This window comes from Lithobates pipiens, unplaced genomic scaffold, assembly GCF_037356315.1.
Source record: "Lithobates pipiens isolate NorthernLeopardFrog02 unplaced genomic scaffold, aLitPip1_a1.2 Scaffold_28, whole genome shotgun sequence".
Taxonomy (NCBI): domain Eukaryota; kingdom Metazoa; phylum Chordata; class Amphibia; order Anura; family Ranidae; genus Lithobates; species Lithobates pipiens.
In genome coordinates, this window is record NW_027507789.1 from 211,982,011 (window position 1) to 212,005,113 (window position 23,103).

The 23,103-nt window shown below is 42.7% G+C and overlaps 1 protein-coding gene across 1 annotated transcript in view; it reads left to right on the forward strand.

The window, feature by feature from the left end:
• The window catches only part of TM9SF4 (transmembrane 9 superfamily member 4), a 59,112-nt gene extending 36,254 nt beyond the window's left edge, over positions 1–22,858 (forward strand). Inside the window, exons 13-18 of the mRNA XM_077460497.1 lie at positions 646–729; positions 801–976; positions 2,384–2,447; positions 5,087–5,206; positions 15,661–15,750; positions 19,340–22,858. Of these exons, the coding sequence (XP_077316623.1) occupies positions 646–729; positions 801–976; positions 2,384–2,447; positions 5,087–5,206; positions 15,661–15,750; positions 19,340–19,489 (684 nt within the window). The 3' untranslated portion in view covers positions 19,490–22,858. The remainder of the gene's footprint in view (positions 1–645; positions 730–800; positions 977–2,383; positions 2,448–5,086; positions 5,207–15,660; positions 15,751–19,339) is intronic.
• The last annotated feature ends 245 nt before the right edge of the window (positions 22,859–23,103 follow it).

Consider the following 23,103-nt stretch of genomic DNA (forward strand, 5'->3'; position numbering starts at 1 on the left):
ACTTCAAACCAACCAATATACGCTTATTGGGATATTTATTTATTTTTTTATACCAAAAATATGTAGCAGAATACATTTTGACCCAAACCTATGAAGAAATTTGATTTTTTTTTTTTTGTTATGTTGGATATGTTTTATAGCAGAAAGTAAAAAATGTTTTTTTTCAAAATTGTCAGACGTTTTTTGTTTATATATGGGAAGCAAATGATCAAAATTTTGTGTGGGTGTAGAGTCGCATGACCGTGCAATTGTCAGTTAAAGTAACGCAATGCCATAGCCTGGAAGAAAATCACCTGGCTTTTAGGAAAAAACTCAAGACCTTCCTCTTTTAGCAGATGATCAAAGCTCGCCACAGCGCCTAGAGGCGATTCAGTTCGCATTGTGCGCTATACAAGTATTTCATTCATTCATTCATTCATTCATTCATTCATTCATAGCATAAAAAATGGCCTGGTCAGGAAATGGTTAAAATAGCGCAGTGCTAAATAGCAAAAAATGGCCTTGTCATGAAGAGAGGTGAAACCTTCCAGAGGTCATGTGGTTAATCCTGTCTGTGTAATGCTGCATTTATTATTATTATTATTATTATTATACAGGATTTATTATATGTATATTTACACTAAGAATGAAACCTTGTCATTTCAGACGGCTACACTCTACCCTGGAGTGGTCTTTAGTATTTGCTTTGTGCTGAATTGCTTTATCTGGGGGAAACATTCTTCGGGTGCAGTAAGTATGTTTTCGGAGTTTGTCTTTAGGATAGCGCTCCTTGGTTAGCTAACACCGCTGTGTCTCTCCAGGTCCCGTTCCCCACCATGCTGGCTCTATTGTGTATGTGGTTTGGAATTTCACTCCCACTAGTCTACCTTGGCTATTACTTTGGCTTCCGCAAGCAGCCATATGATAATCCTGTGAGAACCAACCAGATCCCACGGCAGATCCCAGAACAGCGTTGGTACATGAAGAGGTTTGTGGGGTAAGTTCCTTTTTTATGAAAATATTCCTGTCTTTTCAAGTGCAAATTATTTTGGATCATGCATTTTAAAGGGGATCTTCACTTCATCTGAGCACCAATAAAACATTAGAAGAAGCAGAGAGGATGGGGAAAAAAATATTTTAAAATGATCGATTTTATTACATCAAAAACAGATAATACATACACAAATTCCTATTAAAATATAAACAATATTTTTTATATGTTTATATTTTAATATGAATTTGTGTATGCATTATCTGTTTTTGATGTAATAAAATGTATCATTTTAAATAATTTTTGATTGAGTTGTGTTGGCACCATAATAATCCCCATCCTCTCTGCTTCTCCTTTTCAACAATCATTGGGATGAGGTGCCTTCTATAAATACGGACATATCCGCCACTCTTTCCAAATTAAAAAATAAATAAATAAATAAAGGAGTACAGCCAAAGCTCTGTTCTCAGCAGACAGTGGGCTGTAGTGAGCTGACATCACAAAAGGCAGTCCATGTTTGGGCAAGATCACGAAAAAGAAGTTAAGATCTGCCCACATGCCTGGACTGGCACCTGGCTCGGCCTCTCAGTGAGTCACCTGCTTCTGCCCCCTCCACGGCCCAACACTCCACTGAGTGTGGGGGGTGGGCAGAGCAGAGAGCTGCTGACTGACAGCAGCTCTCTGCTCAGGGAGCTTTGACAATTAAGTGATCGGTGGTGTTTGATCGCTCGGTTTTCAGTGCTAGATGCCCCATGGGGGGACAGCTGCACCATCAGACCCAGGTAAAGATCCTTAAAAAAATAAAAATTAAAAAAAAAGAACCCAACCCATACATTACACGTTTTCAAATTAATTTTTAATTATAAAAGCAGCCACCCCCATCCATCCATGTCTCTATGCATTATTTTGTTGAGAAATCGCTGATTGAAAAAGCAACCCCTCTAGCATTTCTGGTCGTGGCCATCTTGAGTAAGGGCAAACGATTCATGTAGCATTTACTTGCTGGAATCTATCTACCCTTAGCTCAAGCATGCAGGTGGAAGGATGACCTTAGCTGAGAAAAACCCTCCTCCTCTCCTAAAAGACTCCTGGGATGTATGATGACATTTGCCTAGGCAAAAAACCAGGCAGTAACTGACGAAATGTAAAAAAAAAAAAAAAAAAAAAAAAAAAAGAGAATGTTAAAAACAATCCTTCCCACGCCCCTGGGCGTTTTAAAGGAGATGTCAGGATGGGCCGGAAGGGGTTAAAGTGGTATCCTCCTTTGGCCATGCAGTGTAAAACAGCGGGTTTATTTTATTGCCGCCCTCCCCGGTAGGACGGTGCCACCTTCCCTGTTTAACCCTACTACTTGAACTGCATATGTTATGTAGAATCTTGTGAAAGCATCCTAATAATATGCTTTTCTTTCAGGATCCTTATGGCTGGAATTTTGCCGTTTGGTGCCATGTTCATTGAACTATTTTTCATCTTCAGTGTAAGTACATTGATTTGGTATTTTAATGGAGTAGGAGAGGCATGATGAAGTAAAAATAAAACCATTTTAAATGACTACAATAAAAACTATAGTGGGAGATGTAGTGATTAATGTGTATATATCTACTGCACACCCATGATAATAGTGGAATAGTAAATTAGAGGGTACTTTAAATTCCTCCTGTAGTTGAGAAAATGGCTTAAATTCTTGATGGGCATATAAGCGACAGACATATTATACCACATGAGGACCACCTTTAACCGTTTCCTGACCGCCTCACGTAGGAATGCGGCGACAGAGCGGCTCCTATGCCGAATCATGTACTTGGTACGTATTTCGACACTTGCGGGTGGGGGGGTCGTGTTCCGCGGCTGTGATTAGACACAGCAAATGCCGATCAGCGTGCCGGCCAATGGAAGTCCGCCGGCACCCGCTGATTGACGAGGGGACACACTGGACTGAGCTCTGCATAAGTAAACAATGCAAAGCTCTGTCCTGTCAGCAGAGATGTGGTAGACTGTTTCCCTGCTAAGCAGGGGATTAAATCCAGCACATCCCTTAGTACACGCAGTACATAAAAACACTGTTTAGGCACACATTTAACCCTTTGATTGCTCTAGATGTTAACCCCTTCCTGCCCAGTGTCATTTGTACAGTGACAGTGTATATTTTTAGCACTGATCACTGTATTAGTGTCACTGGTTCCCACAAAATGTCAGGCGGAGATTTACCAATACCGGAGAGTGAAAAATCTGGTGCAGCTGTTCATAGAAACCAATCGGCTTCCAGATTTTCTTGTCAAAGCTTAATGGAACAAGATGACGTTAGATTGGCTACTATGCACAGCTGCACCAGATTCTGAGTGCTCCAGTTTTAGTAAATCTCCCCCGTAGTGTCAGATTGTCCGCAGCAGTATCGCAGTCCTGCCATAGGTCGCTAATCATGCACATTACTAGTATAAAAAAAAAAAGTAAATAAAAATATCAGTATATATCCCATAGTTTGGTTTACGCAAAAGATATAGCATCTGCAATCAATATACGCTTTTTGGGATTTTTTTTTTTTTTTTACCAAAAACATGTAGCAGAATACATATTGGCCTAAATTTATGAAGAAATTTGTATTTATTTAAAAAAAAAAAAATTATTGGATAGGTTTTATAGCAGAACGTATTGTTTTTGTTTTTCCCAATATTGTCTTTTTTTTTTTTGTGGCGCAAAAAATAAATAAGGTGTTCAGATACCACCAAAAAAACCTCACACAGTAAAACATATTGGCCACACATTTATACCTTTGATCGCCCATGATGTTAACCCCTTCCCTACCAGTGCATATTTTTTTTAGCAGTGATCACTGTATTAGTGTAAAAAGTGTCAGGTGTTTGATTCGTCCACTGCAATATCGGAGTCCAGCCGTAAGTCGCTGATTGCCGCCATTACTAGTAAAAAAAAAAAAAATTCCATAAATATTTTCCATAGTTTGAAAATGCTATAGCTTTAGCCCAGACCAATCCCAATATACGCTTATTGTGTCCAAAAATATGTAGCAGAATACATATTGGCCTAAATCGATAAAGACATTTTTTTTTTATTATTATTTTTTTAATTGGATATGCTTTATAGCAGAAAGTAAAAAAATATATATATTTTTTTTTTTAATTGTTGGCCTTTTTATGTTTTATAGCACAAAAAAAAACAGGTGATTTATTTTTGGTGGTATTTGATCACCTCTGTGTTTTTTTTTTTTTTTTGTGCTCTAAAACATAAAAAGGCCAACGATTTAAAAAAATATATATCTTTTTACTTTCTGCTATAAAGCATATCAAATTAAAAAAATAATAATAAAACAAAAAGGTCTTTATCGATTTAGGCCAATATGTATTCTGCTACATATTTTTGGACACAATAAGCGTATATTGGGATTGGTTTGGGTTAAAGCTATAGCATTTTCAAACTATGGAAAATATTTATGGAATTTTTTATTTTTTTATTTATTTGTGGGGGTAAAAAAGGACATCAATTTTATATGGGTACTGTGTCGCACAAACGTGCAATTGTCAGTTAAAATAACGCAGTTCTGTATAGCAAAAAATTGTCTGGTCATGAACGCGGGGTAAATCTAGTGGAAGTCAAGTGGTTATATGTCTGGGATAGACAGGACTTCTGCCAAAGAAGGGTATATTGACCATAGGGGGGTTATGGGTGGGCTTGAGCATTGTTCCTCAAAGAAAGAGAGGGAAGTGCCTAGTATGGTGGTTCCCAGAAATGGGGAGAAGGACGGGGGGGGGGGGGGGGGTCTATATACTATGTTGTGTAGGGATTCATAGGCACTGTTATGGCAGCCTCAGGTATTGGCCGGTGTTGGAGTGAGCCAGTCTGTCTGATTCACATCCACAATGTACGAGACCAGCATCTTTACACAATGAGCTACCACCCCTTTATGCATTCTTACTTTCATCCCCATTGTATCTAATCTTATGTTTGAAGTCCATTACAGACACTTTCATTTTATATAGTAGAAATTGTTAAAAATTCCATTAGAGCTTTTCGGTTTTGGCAGGAGGAAGAGAAGAATGGTTGAAGGGTTAAATTTCACCTTTTCCCCCTAAAATGAAATGCACTAAATCCTGTCTGTTTCAGGCTATCTGGGAGAACCAGTTCTATTACCTGTTTGGCTTCCTGTTCCTGGTCTTCATCATTCTCGTGGTGTCATGCTCCCAAATCAGCATCGTCATGGTTTACTTCCAGCTGTGCGCAGAGGTGAGATATCTGGGTAATGGGGCCACATGAACACATTTGTTTGGCTGTCCAGAGAGAAGGTGCATGTGTAAGGGCAAGCCCTCTTTTATCACAACAAGAAAAACAATAGCTGCTCCATGTGCCCAGTGCTTTTCAGTATTACAAACAAATGCCGGTTTTATCGTTGCATTGCTTGTATCACTCTCTATCATCAGGTCATATCGAGAGCCGTACACACAAGCAGATAGCAGCAAGCAGCTTTCTCTGAATGGTTACACACTTGTCGAATGGCGGCTACATCGCGGTCGTCCAGTTCTGGGACGCCATGATATGACTGCCTCCAGCGATGGGCGCGGGCTGCGCGCTCTGGGATTGCAGTGTCCTCCGTACACAGCTAATCACAGATTGAGATGCAGAACCAATCAGCGGCTCTTTACCATGTGATCAGCTGTGTTCAAGAGAGCTGATAAAAGGCTTGTGTAAAAGGGACATCTACACTGATGATCAGTGCTCACAAGTGCTGCCCATCAGTGCCACCTATCAAATCGGTACCAGCCTATCGGTGGCCATCAGTGCTGCATATTAGTACCTCTTCTATGTTGGAGGATGATGGCTTTGATAGAAAACACTGCATCGTATTGCAATTGAATAATTTTGTGTTGACAGTTGCTGCATGACGGGATGACGATATGCAGAAATGCTTAGTTTTAGTAGGTGGCTGTAAGTAAACGATAAGATAGATTTGTTGATGTTATATGCCATATTTTTCAACAAACCATAAAAAATACATAACAATTACAATAAAAACAATAAACACCCAGTGGTGATGTGAAAAAAATGTAAAGAATTTTGTTTGGGTACAGCATTGCATGACCTTGTCATTGTCATTCAAAGTGTGACAGCCTGGGCAGGAAGGGGGTGAAAGTGCCCAGGAGGCAAGTGGTTAAAGTAATTCCAAATGCTTTTTTTGGTGGGTTAAAATAAAAATAAAAAAGTGGTCTTACTTAGCTCATGGGTGCTCAACCTGTGACCCTCCCGCTGTTGCAGAACTACAAGTCCCATCACACCTCAGCCTTTGGAAGTCATGCATGTAACTGTCAGCCTTGCCATGCATCATGGGACTTGTAGTTCCACAACAGCGGAGGGGGGGGGGGTCACAGGTTGAACACCCATGCTACTCTGTGTACAGTGCTTGTGTCCTTTTCTGACATTCCCCCACCCATGCTGTCACTTTCTCAGAGTGCCTCCTTAGCAAGCTAAGTGCTAAGGAGACACCTCCCAAAGACGCCCAGCACTGGTAAGCTACGTTCTCTCTTTACAGGAATTCGACTGAGGGCAGCGGAAGCCTATGTATCCTCTGCCCCTGTGAGACCAGGAAAGGAGTGTAGCGGTGCTTCTGCACAGTGCTGGAGCATTGACATGGAGAGAGTGTTTTTATTGATGGGGGTGGTTAGGACAGGTAGTAAGGCTTTAGAACTACTTTAGGGTAAAAAAAAGCCTCAAGGTTTTTCACTCTAATGCATTCTATGCATTAAGGTAAAAAATCTTCTGTGTTACAGCCAATGACTTCGGCTGAAACCTGCTGATCGACTGTGTCCAATCATGCACAGGGTTTTGTGTTTACAAAAACACAGAACTCTGTGCACTGTAAACAGCGATCTTGCTGTTTCTTCTCCCTGGAAAGCAGGGAGAAGAAACAGATTAGTAAATAAAAGCAGCACACATTGTTAGGCATACAGTTAATCCCTTGATTCCTCAAACCCTTCCCAGCCAGTGTCGTTAGTACAGGGTCGGTGTATAGTATTAACACTCTATTAGTGTCACTAGTGACTTCAGTTAGTGACCCTCCCAGCCAGTGCCTGTTAGCACCAGTTTGCCCACCACCCTATCACAGTGCCACTATAAGTCGCTGATCACCACCATTACAGTATAGCGTCTCTAGCTGTGTAAATTCCAGTATATATCTCATAGTTTGTAGACGCTATTTAGGGCACTTTCGTCGGTAAAGCGCCGCTTTACCTTTATTTTTGCTGCATTTTTCGGCCGCTAGCATGGCGATTTTAACCCCCCCCCCGCTAACGGCCATAAAAAGGTTAAAAGTGTCCACTTTGCCAGCGCTTCGGCAGTGCTGCTCATTGATTTCAATGGGCGGGCTGATTTAGGAGCGGCGTATACTCCGCTCCTACAGCGCCTCAAAGATGCTGCTTGCAGGACTTTTTTTTGGCATCCTGCCAGAGCACCGCTCCAGTGTGACTGCACACGGGCTTTCACACTGGAGTGAGAGGAGAGGCGCTTTGCAAACACTATTTTTAGCACTATAGAGCCTATAAAAAGAGCCTCAGTGTGAAAGTCCCCTACCAACCCCCCAGGAAGACCCATAGTGGCTAGTACCAACAGCTTCACCAGTGGACTATCTGCTTACATAGATCACATCTTACAGCCCCTGGTAATACAACTTCCTTCATATATCAAGGATTCCAGCCACGTGATTGAGATCATGGGAAACTATAAATGGTCCGAGGAATATATGTGGGCCTCTCTGGACGTTAATTCTCTCTACACTTCCATACCCCACGAAATTGGACTAACCGCAGTCCAACATTTCTTGAGTATTAATGAAGGCATGAATTCTAGACAGACCGAATTTTTATTACTAAGCATAGAATTTTGTCTGAGACATAACTATTTTACTTTCCTCGATCAATTTTATCTCCAGCTCCAAGGCACTGCCATGGGAGCGAGTTTTGCCCCAGTATATGCCAATCTTACCATGGGGTTCTGGGAAAAACAAAACATCTGGACAAACAATCCTTTTGCCGAGTTCATTGTGTTTTATGGTCGATATATAGATGACATTTTGCTCATATGGAGTGGAGGCGTGGACATTTTTGCCTCCTTCGTTAGTTTCTGCAACAACAACCCCATGGGCCTATCTTTCACATCAGTCATTGACCAAAACCAGCTAGTCTTTTTGGATCTGGTCTTATCCCATAATGAGCAAAATGTCATCACCAGCAATCATTCCAAACCCACGTCAGGCAACTCTTATCTACATTACAAGAGTTGTCATCACCCAGTTTGGAAGAAAAATATTCCCAGTGGCCAATTCCAGAGGCTACGGAGAAACTGTACCCTAACTGATGACTACATACAACAAGGCCAGCAGATGGCCAAAAAATTTATAGAAAAAGGCTACCCAGATGACCTAATCACACAGGCCTTTAGGAAACATACAACCAAGCACTCACCCACCAAAAAGCGTCCCAAAGATTCCACAGACAATAGTCCCGCGGTCAGGTTCATTTCCACTTTCAACACACAATATAAACATATTTCAAAAATAATTCTCAAACATTACGATATTCTCAAGCTAGATCCAATCTTGGCACTTTCCCTCCCATCCAGACCACAAATTACCTTTAGACGTTCACGTACAATAAAGAATATTATTGCCCCCAGCAAACTTACAAAATCCGGTAAAAATGGTAATAAATCATTCCCCGATATTAGAATGTATTTCGACAATAGACATGGGATATACAAATGTCGCAAAAGAGGCTGTTTCACCTGCCAATCCATCCCTAATGGCCAATTCACCATCACCACACCTCAAGGTAAAACCTTTAAGATAAAACAATTCATTACATGTTCCACCGAATATGTGATCTACGTCCTACGTTGTCCTTGCGGCCTCCTCTATGTAGGCCGTACGATACGGGCCTTACGCACTAGGGTGGGCGAACACCGCCGCCTAATCAAAGAGGGTTGCATTAAACACAGCATCCCGCGCCATTTTCGCCAGTTCCATGACAAAGATTTCAAAAAAATGGAGGTCCTTGCAATTGAGTCCATCCCAAAAGGTACCCTAACGGATAACGAAAGATTCTCCCTCCTGTGCCGTAGAGAGACTTTTTGGATATATCTCATGGGTACCCTCTCACCACAAGGCCTCAACGAAGATATCGATATCCTTAGCATAACCTCCTAATACACATTTGTTAGACATAAACATAACCCACTGCCTGTTATTTTCAACCCATCACCATTCAAGCGCATGCCCCCCTTTCCCCCCCCCCCCCTCTCCCCTCCTTTTTTTTTTTTTTTTTTTTTTTTTTTTCATACCAAAACACATTCCTCTTTTTATTTTATTTTTATTTTTTTTTTGGTTTTTTTTGTATTTTTATTTTTATTTTTATATATTTTTTATATATATTTTTTTTAAAAAAATTTTTCCAAATTTTTTTCCAGGTTTTATAGATTTAAAAACTTTCATTTAAACTTGTCGCTACAGTCTATACACATTTTTTATACATTGCCCCTCCCCCCCTCCCCCCCCCCCCTTTTTTTTTTTTTTTTTTTTTTTTTTTTTTTTTTTATTCTCACATAACCATCCCGTTTCACCCACTTATTACCTCAATCGAAACTAACTCCATTGCTTTCGGTTTCCGTTAAGTCTACACACCAATAGAGATGATCGCTCCATAGGCTACGAGCTAAACACATTTATTGACACTTAAGGGGTTAACTTATTCCACTCCGATACTCCCCGCCCCTCCACACAACCCGATGCCATATATCCTGATGTGTGCCACACGCCGCCTTAGCTTTGATAAAGCGCATGCGCGCGAAACATGTTAGCAGGCCGGTTGGCATGGTAACCCCCCTCGCTACGGAGCCTCCCACGTGACGAATAGTGACCCGCAAACCGCTCGGGCAAGCGAAGCGGAGCGCTGCGCTCCAAGCCTTCCGGATACACAAGGTGGATGCCACCTTGTGTCCAACTTGGACCAACACCCTCCAGCGCTTATTGCACCTCCGCCCCGGAGCACAGGAAGCACGATTGATCCTTTCTCTTCCACTCCTCCAGCCCAGCATGACGGTGCCCCAGCCTTACAGTCCAACCATTCATAACAGTGAGTGACTTTGGGAACACAGTTCCAATCATTTATTTTCATTTGCATATGAACTCTACTGGTTCCCCCTGCCTCTGGAAGTTAACCACCCACAGCCCTTTTCACGTGCACAATAGACTACACTGGTAACACAGCCTTGCAGTCACCAACATCTCAAAGTCACAAATAGAAGGTACCAGGGCTAATTTGTCATCAAGCAACTGTTGTTTTATTGCCGTGATTGACTGATGAAAAGGTTTTAAGATCCCAAGAGGATCAAACGTCCTTTATTGAGTCTTTTGTTTTTTTTATTTAATAAATTGTTGTTATGCTTTTTACATCAGACTATGAGTCTCTCTGATGCGCTGTCCTTTTGATGGTTCAATTTCTGCTTTCTTCCACCAAGTCCAAAGTGGTCTAGCAGCTGCACATTGAGACTTTTTACAGGTCCTCCTCGAGACAACAATTAACTTAACATTTGGACAAAGCGTTCTCTACAAAAGGTTTTATTCATTTGTGCGCCAATAATTTTTGTTTTTAACCACTTTCAGACCGGACCATTTTGCTGGTAAATGACCAGAGGTCTTTTTACACTTTGGCACTGCGCTGCTTTAACTGGTAATTGCGCGGTCATGCAATGTTGTACCCAAACAAAATTTGCGTCCTTTTCTTCCCACAAATAGAGCTTTCTTTTGATGGTATTTGATTGCCTCTGCGATTTTTATTTTTTGCGATATAAACGTAAAAAGACCGCAAATTTTGAAAAAAAATGATATTTTCTACTTTTTGTTATTAGAAAAATCCAATAAACTCAATTTTAGTCATACATTTAGGCCAAAATGTATTCAGCCACATGTCTTTGGTAAAAAAAAAGTCAATAATTGTATATTTATTGGTTTGCGCAAAAGTTGTCACATCTACAAACTAAGGTACGTTTTCTGGAATTTACGCAGCTTTTAGTTTACGACTGCCTATCTCATTTCTTGAGGTGCTAAAATGACAGGGCAGTACAAAACCCCCCCAAATGACCCCATTTTGGAAAGTAGACCCCCTAAGGAAATTGATAAGAGGCATGTTGAGCCCATTGAATATTTTATTTTTTTGCCTCAAGCGATTGAATAATGACAAAAAAAAAATTTTTTTTTTTTTTTTACACAAAGTTGTCACTAAATGATATATTGCTCACACATGCTATGGGCGTATGTGAAATGACACCCCAAAATAAATTCTGCTGCTTCTCCTGAGTACGGGGATACCACATATGTGGGACTTTTTGGGAGCCTAGCCGCGTACAGGGCCCCGAAAACCAAGCACCGCCTTCAGGCTTTCTAAGGGCGTAAATTTTTGATTTCACGCCTCACTACCTATTACAGTTTTGAAGGCCATAAAATGCCAAGATGGCACAAAACCCCCACAAATGACCCCATTTTAGAAAGTAGACACCCCAAGCTATTTGCTGAGAGGCATGTTGAGTCCATGGAATATTTTATATTTTGCCACAAGTTGCGGGAAAATTACAAACTTTTTTTTTTTTTTTTTTTTCTTCACAAAGTTGTCACTAAATGATATATTGCTCATGCATGCCATGGGCATATGTGAAATGACACCCCAAAATAAATTCTGCTGCTTCTCCTGAGTACGGGGATACCACATATGTGGGACTTTTTGGGAGCCTAGCCGCGTACGGGGCCCCGAAATCCAAGCACCGCCTTCAGGCTTTCTAAGGGCGTAATTTTTTGAGTTCACTTCTCACTACCTATTACAGTTTTGAAGGCCATAAAATGCCAAGATGGCACAAAACCCCCACAAATGACCCCATTTTAGAAAGTAGACACCCCAAGCTATTTGCTGAGAGGCATGTTGAGTCCATGGAATATTTTATATTTTGCCACAAGTTGCGGGAAAATTACAAACTTTTTTTTTTTTTCACAAAGTTGTCACTAAATGATATATTGCTCACGCATGCCATGGGCATATGTGAAATGACACCCCAAAATAAATTCTGCTGCTTCTCCTGAGTACGGGGATACCACATATGTGGGACTTTTTGGGAGCCTAGCCGCGTACGGGGCCCCAAAAACCAAGCACCGCCTTCAGGCTTTCTAAGGGCGTTACAGTTTTGAAGGCCATAAAATGCCAAGATGGCACAAACCCCCCCCCCCAAATGACCCCATTTTAGAAAGTAGACACCCCTAAATTTAGGGGTACACTAGTGAGACTAGGTAATAAATGGCGGGTGCCCTGAAACTATAAAAAAATAACTAACCAACCAGCGTCACCTGTAACAGTTATATGGTGATCACTGGTGAAAGGGTTAACTAGGGGGCAATCAGGGGGCTTTATGCGGTAGTATATGGGGGTCCCTGGCGCTATAAAAAGCTGCGGCGAACCTAAATACCTACCTGCCTAACTAGCGTCACCTGTGACACTAATACAGCGATCAGAAAAACGATCGCTTATTAGGCTGGGTTCACACTGGAGCGATGCGGGAACGCCACGAATGCGCGGCGGGTTCCCGCATCGCATGCCTCCCGGCGGCAGTTCACACTGCCCTATGCGAACTGCTGGGAGTGTCAGTGAAATGTTAATGACACCCCCAGATCAGTTCGCATATCGCAGTGCGATCTGCAAACTTGGATCGCATGGTGTGAACACCCATGCGATCCGATTCTGCTGCGGACCAAAAAAAGGGTCCCGTGCGAGTTTGCGGCGGGTGCGGCGGGTGCGACACGAATTCAGCCATACTATCTGTATAGCTGAACTCGAATCGCACAGAGATCGGATGTGATTTGCACTGCAGTGCGGTGCGAATCACATCCGTTCTCATAAACCGCTGCAATGTGAACCCAGCCTTAGTGACACTGGCGACGGGGGGTGATCACGGGGTTAAACCTTTATTGGGGGGGTTAGGGGGGTACCTTAGAACTAAAGGGGGCTAACCCTAACTGCCCTAACAGTTATTAGTCACAAATGACACCTGCCGGGTGATCAGGGGGTTAAACCTTTATTAGGTAATAAATGGCGGGTGCCCTGAAACTATAAAAAAATAACTAACCAACCAGCGTCACCTGTAACAGTTATATGGTGATCACTGGTGAAAGGGTTAACTAGGGGGCAATCAGGGGGCTTTATGCGGTAGTGTATGGGGGTCCCTAGCGCTATAAAAAGCTGCGGCGAACCTAAATACCTACCTGCCTAACTAGCGTCACCTGTGACACTAATACGGCGATCAGAAAAATGATCGCTTATTAGGCTGGGTTCACACTGGAGCGATGCGGAAACGCCGCGAATCCGCGGCGGGTTCCCGCATCGCATGCCTCCCGGCGGCAGTTCACACTGCCCTATGCGAACTGCTGGGAGTGTCAGTGAAATGTTACTGACACCCCCAGATCAGTTCGCATATCGCAGTGCGATCTGCAAACTCGGATCGCATGGTGTGAACACCCATGCGATCCGATTCTGCTGCGGGCCAAAAAAAGGGTCCCGTGCGAATTTGCGGCGGGTGCGGCGGGTGTGGCGGGTGCGGCGGGTGCGGCGAATGGCTGAACTCGAATCGCACAGAGATCGGATGTGATTTGCACTGCAGTGCGGTGCGAATCACATTCGTTCTCATAAACCGCTGCAATGTGAACCCAGCCTTAGTGACACTGGCGACGGGGGGTGATCACGGGGTTAAACCTTTATTGGGGGGGTTAGGGGGGTACATTAGAACTAAAGGGGGCTAACCCTAACTGCCCTAACAGTTATTACAGTCACAAATGACACCAATGCAAAAAAAAAAAAAAAAAAATGACATTGGTGTCACTGTGACTGGGGGGGCAGGGGTAATTGGGGGGGTGATCGGGGGGTAAAGGGGGGGTGTGAGTGTGCCTGGCATGTTCTACTGTGTGTGGGATGTGTTGGTGCAACTCACTGATCCGCTCTCCTCCGTGTCGGAACGAAAAATACCGACACGGAGGAGAGAATACATCACTTCCTCTCCTGTGTTTACATTACAGGAGAGGAAGTGATGTCACCGGGGATTTCCATTCGTCGGGAGCGATCGCGAGGGGGTGGCCATGAATGAATGGCCGTCCCCTCGTCCGGGATCGCTCCCGAACGAAAACCGACCGCCGCAGGCACCGGGCGGGGGCCCGATCGGGCCCCCGACCCGCGGGAGGCAAATCACGTACATGTACGTGCTTATGCCTGCCCGTGCCATTCTGCCGACGTACATCGGCGTGAGGCGGTCGGCAAGTGGTTAATACTGTCAGTGTGAAAGTAACCTACCTTTCGTATAAACCAATCAATATACACTTATTGGGAATTCGTTTTTACCAAAGACATGCAGCAGAATACATTTTGGCCTACATTTGTGAAGACATTTTGCTTTTTTTATTGGATATGTTTTATAACAGAAAGTAGAATATTTTTTTCAAAATATTTCGGTCATTTTTCATATATAAAAAAAAAAAAAACAATTGGTGGTGATCAATTACCAGCAAAAGAATGCTCTTTTTGTGAAAAAAAATGATATAAATGTAATTCGGGGTACTGTGTGGCATGACCACGTAATTACCAGTTAAATACGAGTTGCCAGCCTGTGCAAAAAAAAAAAAAAAATGTAAAAATCTGCAGCTACAAATGCTGTAGCTGCTGACTTTTTTTAAATATAAGGACACTTACCTGTCCAGGGAGCCCGTGATGTTGACACCCCAAGCTGATCCGTCCATCGCCTCTGGGTGCCGGCATCCTTTACGAAGGGGAACGGGAAGTGAAGCCTTGTGGCTTCACAGCATGTTTCCTACTGCGCATGCATGTGTCGTGCTGCACTTTCTGAATACAAACATACTAATCCCAACACACACCTTCCTGTTGAAATGGCTGTGAATCAAAGTGGGTGCTGTAGTGACGGTGACCAACGGCTGGAACCGTTTTAAGTCAAAACAAAAATTATCACCAGCCCACCAAGGATCTCCAGAGTGGGTCCTACGTTTTTTAATCAACGATCACTTCCTTACAGCAAAGTTTCTGAGCCACGCAGGACCCCTTCACCAGGTATGTAACATCAGGCGCTTTCTGAATAGTTCTGCTGTCTTTTGTGACCTCTGTGATTCCCAGAAGGCATTGGGAGGGAAGGAGGAGGTACCGGAATTTTTGTAGATCACCGCACAACCATTGCGGCGATCTTACACGGAAGTGGGAGCGGGTACCTGGTTTTGACAGAGACCCGCCCCTCCCTGAAAGTTGCCAAAATGTGGCAGTGGAGGGGGGGAGGGGTGAGGGGAGAAGCAAACAAGTGGAGCTTTCCTTTTTGGGTGGAGCTCCACTTTAAAGTAGTGCAGTGCAGAATAGAAAAAAATGCCCTGGTCATGAATGGGGTAAAACCTTCTGGTGGTTAAAGCACCCTTCAGCTCTATACTGGGTGCGCTCAGTACACATCATTTTTGGAGGGCTTTACAAGCTTTTTTTTTTTATTATTTGCACTGATCAGGTAGTACCCCATTCCCAGAACAAAAACCTTTTCATTGAGCAATCTGTTTGAATGTTCTTGTGGATTTGTCTGCATCTCTGGTAATAAACATTATAACAAATTTATCCTAGGACTACCGCTGGTGGTGGAGGACGTTCCTGGTGTCAGGTGGATCTGCTTTTTACGTCTTGGTTTACGCCGTATTCTACTTTGTAAATAAGGTAAGCATGTGGCTTTAGCTCTTTTTCCTGGTAGGGAAGGGGTTAACACTAGGGGGCAATCAAGGGGCTAAATGTGTGTTCCCTAGATGTGTTCTCACACGTTTGCGCCCATCAGCCACACACATCGGGTCCCCCGTTGTGCAGTGGGCGCGTGCACCCTTTGGCGGCTCTTAAAAGGGACCTGAGCTTGTCAGTTGGAATCAATTGTTCTTTGTTTATCACATTATGCGAATAGAAGTAAAAAGAGATAATGGACTAGACTTCATTACTTTAGAAGTTTCTATGTTTAACCCTTCAGATATGTGGATATCATACAATAATTTCAGTCAACTCGAGAGTATAATAAAAGGAATTTACTTACCCTGTTTCCCTAAAGATAAGACCTAGCGCAATTGTCGGTGATGTCTGCAATATAAGCCTTACCCCCTCAAATAAGCCCTACCCTGTTTCCTTGAAAATAAGGCCTACAAGGACTTATATTGCAGCCATCACCAACAATCGTGCTAGGTCTTATTTTCGGGGAGTTCACAACTTCTTCATTAGAAGTTCCTGGAGGCGATAATCCTTGATTAAGATCTGTTTTCTGAATCTAAATCTTGTGTTCATACATATCTATATAAAGAAAAAAAAAAATCTTTATATATATATATATATATATACAGTGCCTTGCGAAAGTATTCGGCCCCCTTGAACTTTTCAACCTTTTGCCACATTTCAGGCTTCAAACATAAAGATATAAAATTTTATTTTTTTGTGAAGAATCAGCAACAAGTGGGACACAATTGTGAAGTGGAACGAAATCTATTGGATATTTTAAACTTTTTTAGCAAATAAAAAACTGAAAAGTGGTGCGTGCAAAATTATTCGGCCCCTTTACTTTCAGTGCAGCAAACTCACTCCAGAAGTTCAGCGAGGATCTCTGAATGATCCAATGTTGTCCTAAATGACTGATGGTGATAAATAGAATCCACCTGTGTGTAATCAAGTCTCTGTATAAATTCACCTGCTCTGTGATAGTCTCAGGGTTCTGTTGAAAGCGCAGAGAGCATCATGAAGACCAAGGAACACACTAGGCAGGTCCGTAATACTGTTATGGAGAAGTTTAAAGCTGGATTTGGATACAAAGAGATTTCCTAAGCTTTAAACATCCCAAAGAGCACTGTGCAAGCGATTATTTTGAAATGGAAGGAGTATCAGACCACTGCAAATCTACCAAGACCTGGCCGTCCCTCTAAACTTTCAGCTCAGACAAGGAGAAGACTGATCAGAGATGCAGCCAAGAGGCCCATGATCACTCTGGATGAACTGCAGAGAACTACAGCAGAGGTGGGAAAGTCTGTCCATAGGACAACAATCAGTCGTACACTGCACAAATCTGGCCTTTATGGAAGAGTGGCAAGAAGAAAGCCATTTCTCAAAGATATCCATAAAAAGTCTCGTCTAAAGTTAGCCACAAGCCACCTGGGAGACACACCAAACATGTGGAAGAAGGTGCTCTGGTCAGATGAAACCAAAATCCAACTTTTTGCCCACAATGCAAAATATGTTTAGCTTAAAAGCAACACAGCTCATCACCCTCAACACACCATCCCCACTGTCACACATGGTGGTGGCAGCATCATGGTTTGGGCCTGCTTTTCTTCAGCAGGGACAGGGAAGATGGTTAAAATTGAGAGGAAGATGGATGCAGCCAAATACAGGACCATTCTGAATGAAAACCTGTTGGAGTCTGCAAAAGACCTGAAACTGGGACGGAGACTTATCTTCCAACAAGACAATGATCCCAAACATACAGCAAAATCTACAAAGGAATGGTTCACAAATAAACGTATCCAGGTGTTAGAATGGCCAAGTCAAAGTCCAGACCTGAATCCAATCGAGAATCTGTGGAAAGAGCTGAAAACTGCTGTTCACAAACGCTCTCCATCCAACCTCACTGAGCTCGAGCTGTTTTGCAAGGAAGAATGGGCAAGAATTTGAGTCTCTCGATGTGCAAAACTGATAGAGACATACCCCAAGCGACTTGCAGCTGTAATCGCAGCAAAAGGTGGCTCTACAAAGTATTAACGCAAGGGGGCCGAATAATTTTGCACGCCCCACTTTTCATTTTTTTATTCGTTAAAAAAGTTTCAAAAATCCAATAGATTTCGTTCCACTTCACAATTGTGTCCCACTTGTTGGTGATTCTTCACAAAAAAAAAATGTTATATCTTTATGTTTAACCACTTCCCACCCGGCCAATGCACATATACGGCCGGGTGGGAGCCGCCTACTCCTGATATGACGTTCAGGAACGTCATTCAGGAGTAGCGGGATCGCGCGCGCGCGCACCCGCGCAGCGGCGCGATCCCGATGCGCCCGTGTCACCCGGACACGGCGCATCTCAGATCGGCAGGAGGGCTCTGTGATTGGCCCTCCTGATCACATGACGGCCGTGTCCAATCACGGCCGTCATGTGATGTAAACAAACAGCCGGTTGCTAGGCAATCGGCTCCTCCTCTCCTCACACAGAAGTCATCGCTGAGGAGAGGAGAGCAGATCGCTGCAGCCGGCTGCTGATCAGTGAGTATGAGCTGCTTTTTACAGCTTTTTACTCACTGATCACCAGTCTAGTGTACACAGTAAACACACCACACAGTAAACACATCACACAGTATAAACACAATGTCCCCACATATGTCCCCAAAACACACATGTCCCCAAAACATACATGTCCCCAAATAATAAAAACACATGTCCCTAATAATAAAAACATGTCCCCCACATATGTCCCACTAAAATCACATGTCCCAATGATTATCTGCACACATATGTACGTGATCACCTGCACACATATGTACATGATCATTTGCGTACATATGTCCGTGATCACACAAACCAATTATTATACACTTAACGGATTTTTTTTTACCAAAAACATGTAGCAGAATACATTTTGGCTTAAATTTATGACAAAATTTGATTTTATTGGATTTTTATTGAAGTAGAAAAAAGAAAATATTGTTTTTTTTCCAAATTTCCGCTTTTTTTGCGCTTATATCGCAAAAAATAAAAAACGGAGTCGTGAATAAATACCACCAAAATAAAGCTCTATTTGTGCGAACAAAATGATAAAAATTTCATTTGGGTACAGTGTAGCATGACCGCGCAATTGTCACTGAAAGCGCTAGAGCGCTGAAAGCTGAAAATTGGGCTGGGAAGGAAGGGGGCGAAAGTGCCCTGTATTGTAGTGGTTAAAGCCTGAAATGTGCCAAAAGGTTGAAAAGTTCAAGGGGGCCGAATACTTTCGCAAGGCACTATGTATATATATATATATATATATATATATATATATATATATATATATATATATATATATATATATATATATATATATATATATATATATATATATATAATATATGTGTGTGTGTGTGTATGTATATATATATATATATATATATATATATATATCGTGTGTATGAGTCCCGCTGTCTGCGTCAATGGAAGCGGCTTCCCATGGGGGCACTGACCAGAGAGAAGGGGTAACTTTACAACCCCAGGTCCACTTGAATTATTCACCTGCACTTTGTTTCTTGTTCTCCTTCAGCTGGATATTGTGGAATTCATCCCATCCCTCCTCTATTTCGGCTACACCACCCTCATGGTTCTGTCCTTCTGGCTCCTTACCGGCACCATTGGCTTCTACGCCGCATACATGTTCATCCGCAAGATCTACGCAGCGGTCAAAATAGACTGATGCCAGTGTTCCCTCGCCATACCAATCCAGCACAAGGCAGAGCCGGTCTCCTCCTCCAAAAACGCCACCACCAGGGAGCCGCCATCCAATCAAAACCCGTCATCCACATCCAGAATGTAACATTTGGTACAGTGTCCGTGGACAAGGGAGGGTTGGGGGTGGGGGAGGGGATTGAGGAGAGTCATCCAACTGCATTTTTTTTTAAACCTCTCTGGTATTCTCATATCTCCAGTGGCGGTTTTTACTTTTTAGCCGAAATCATTCCTGTCTTTATCATTCACTTTTTCTTTTCTCTATTTTTTTTTTTTTTTTATTTTTTAAATTATTCAAGTCAAGTAGGGATGGTTTGTGTATGGTGGTATTGGGGGGGTGAACTTTGGTGGTTGGGTGCCTGTAAACCTTGAATCTTTTGGCCCAGACATCTACACCAGCCAGCGCCAATCCTTGATCTGGAAAGTTGGTTCTCCTATTTCTATTTTCTTTGCATGCCAACCCTGGGAAGCATGATCTGAAGGCCGGTTGTACATGTGGCATATGCCAGCTCTGACAGCAGATGCCAAAAAAGTACTGGCACAGCCATATTCATTGCTGGATAAAAAAAAAACTGTATGCCAAGGACTCTAAGCACTGTGGATGTTGGACCAATGGCACTACTACGGCTTCTGCTTGGGTCGGAGTTATGTAACGGAATTTAAACGGCTCACGGTCAGGACGGATGAAGGAACAGTTATTATTACTCTGAATGGTTTTGTTCATAAAATACCTTTTTTTTTTTTTTTTTTTTTTTGCCACAAATCATGGCATGGGATTAGTTTTTTTGGGGTTCTCTGAAGCACATACCATCCTAGTTAAAGCTGAACTCCAGGTAGTAAAAAACAATAATTAAAATAAATTCCTCAATAGCCTTAAAGGATCAAATTAATAACTCAATTTTGTGTGCATCAAATGCCCTTGGAAACACAGATATTACCCTGTTAAAGTTGTGGTAATATCACTGTGCTGTAGGGCTCCTGTTAGAAATCATGGGGCCACATACAGCGCTGAGCTGACAGGAACTGTAAAGTTGATTTGCTAAAACTGGAGAGGGCAAAATCTGGTGCCGCTGTGCATGGTAGCCAATCAGCTTCTAACTTCAGCTTGTTCAATTAAGCTTTGTCAATAAAACCTGGAAGCTGATTGGTTTCTATGCAGAGCTGCACCAGATTTTGCACTCTCCAGTTTTAGGCTTGGCTCACTGGGGTTGATTTAATAACAGGCGTCTGCAGCCGATTCCAGATACCACGCATTCATGCAACCAGAATACTTGTGAGAAAGAGCCCTTAATTATGTTGTGTGTTTTTTTTTTTTTTTTTTTAATTTACGATTGTTTACAACTTTACAGCCCTGTGCGGGTTGGTGAAATATCAGGGTTCTTAACAGACACCCATCATGTCATTTTTGAGACAAAGGGATTAAGGACCCAGATTCCTCAATCCTTTTCTGCAGCCTCAGCTGCAGAGTAAACGAACAGGAAGGACTTGCTACAGAGGCTCCTCCTTCATTCATAAACCTGAAGCATTGGTAGAGCCACTGAGGGTTTGATTCCAGTAATTGCACCCACTCCTGCTACCCACATATCAGTGGCCCTGCTGTGCTGCCTATAGCTTGTTCAGAGCTAGGGGGAGGGACCCAGCAGATGCACCCCACTACAGGCTGCCTGCAGAAAAATACAGGAAGGGGCGGGGACAAGAGCAGTCACCCTGCACCAGGAGCGAGAGCAGCAGTGCTTGGTCTTTATTACAGGAAGCTCCTGCTGCTCTGAGCCCCCCCTGTTGAACTTATGGGACCTGGGGAGGGCAAGTGCTACCCACCTATCAGCAGCCCTGCTGTGCTGCCCTTTAGCTTGTACAGAGCTGGGGGGGGGGGGGACCCAGCACCCCACTACAGGCTGCCTGCAGAAAAATACAGGAAGGGGCGGGGACAAGAGCAGTCACCCTGCACCAGGAGCAAGACCAGAAGTGCTTGGTCTTTATTACAGGAAGCTCCTGCTGCTCTGAGCCCCCCCTGTTGAACTTATGGGACCTGGGGAGGGCAAGTGCTACCCACCTATCAGCAGCCCTGCTGTGCTGCCCTTTAGCTTGTACAGAGCTAGGGGGAGGGACCCAGCACCCCACTACAGGCTGCCTGCAGAAAAATACAGGAAGGGGCGGGGACAAGACCAGTCACCCTGCACTAGGAGCGAGAGCAGCAGTGATTGGTCTTTATTACAGGAATCTCCTACGCAGAGGCAAAGGTTCTCACTCGTTTGCTGCACAGATCTGGAAGATATACTTAAATCACACCGAAATTCATGGAAGAATCCACACATGGCGAATGTATTTAGACAATAGTTACTTATCCGGGAGTTCAGCTTTAATTGACCACTAAATTGCCGGTTGTTTTATGTAAAAAAAAAAAAAAAAAAGTGTTAACGTTTGTGGATATGTAAAAGCATTTTGAGAACTGTAATTATTTTAAAGGAAGATGGTATTCCCTTACAGAATACTGCCGCTCACAAGTAACAATAGGCTGCACAGACATTCGAATACAATGGGGATGATTTACTAAAACTGGAGGGTGCAAAATCTGCTGCATTTCTGCATAGAAACCAATCGGCTTCCAGGTTTCATTTTCAAAGCTTCATTGAACAAGCTGAAGTTAGAAGCTGATTGGCTGCCATGTACAGCTGCACCAGATTTTGCACTGTCGAGTTTTAGTAAATCAACCCCCATTGTTATCATGCTAAGGGAAAGTCCTGAGATTGCAACCTCTCCTAGTCTCAAGTCTGTGGTACCGATCCTGCGGTTCCAGCCGTTTCCCGAGGCAGTGGCCTGAAACACGCATACACGTTACAGGTCAGCCGCTCAACGAGAGAGACAGCCAGACTATCCGTGTTTTTGTTTTTTTCCTCTCGGTACAGGTCTCCTTTAAATACCTGATTTCCCATGCAGGTCTCTACAGGATTTATGTACATAGATTCAATTTGTTATTGCGTTACTGGTTCACATAAAGTTTTCTTGTTAGGTTTAGAGGTCCTTTAATGTGGAATTGGCCATATGCACAGCAAAACAAACAAAAAAAAAAAGAAGCCTACTGACTATCGAGGTTTGACGAATTTCGGCAAAGGCATGTCTTGCCTCATGCCTCGCCGTCTTCATCCATAACCTGCACTGTCGGCCTAGTGTGTAGGGGACTCGTAAGGGTTTAAATTATTTTCCTGTTTTAAATGAGCATATTCCTGAAGAAATGACTGATTTTGTCTGATTTTTTTATTTTTTATTTTTTTTTTTATTTCTGTATATCCATCTTTTTGGTCCTTTTTTGTAAATAAATGCCCCTTCTGGTGTTTAATTATGTATAGTTACTAAGAAATACAGATAATGTATTATGTGTGGGAGTGGGATGTTGGTATAATTTCAACCTTTGGCGCTAATCATCTCTTGCGTGATATATATAGAAATGCAGAAGTGTGGGACTATATATATATATATATATATATATATATATATACACACACACACACACACACACACACACACACACACACACACACACACACCCCTATTAAAATGTCAGGTCTCTGTAATGTAAAAAAA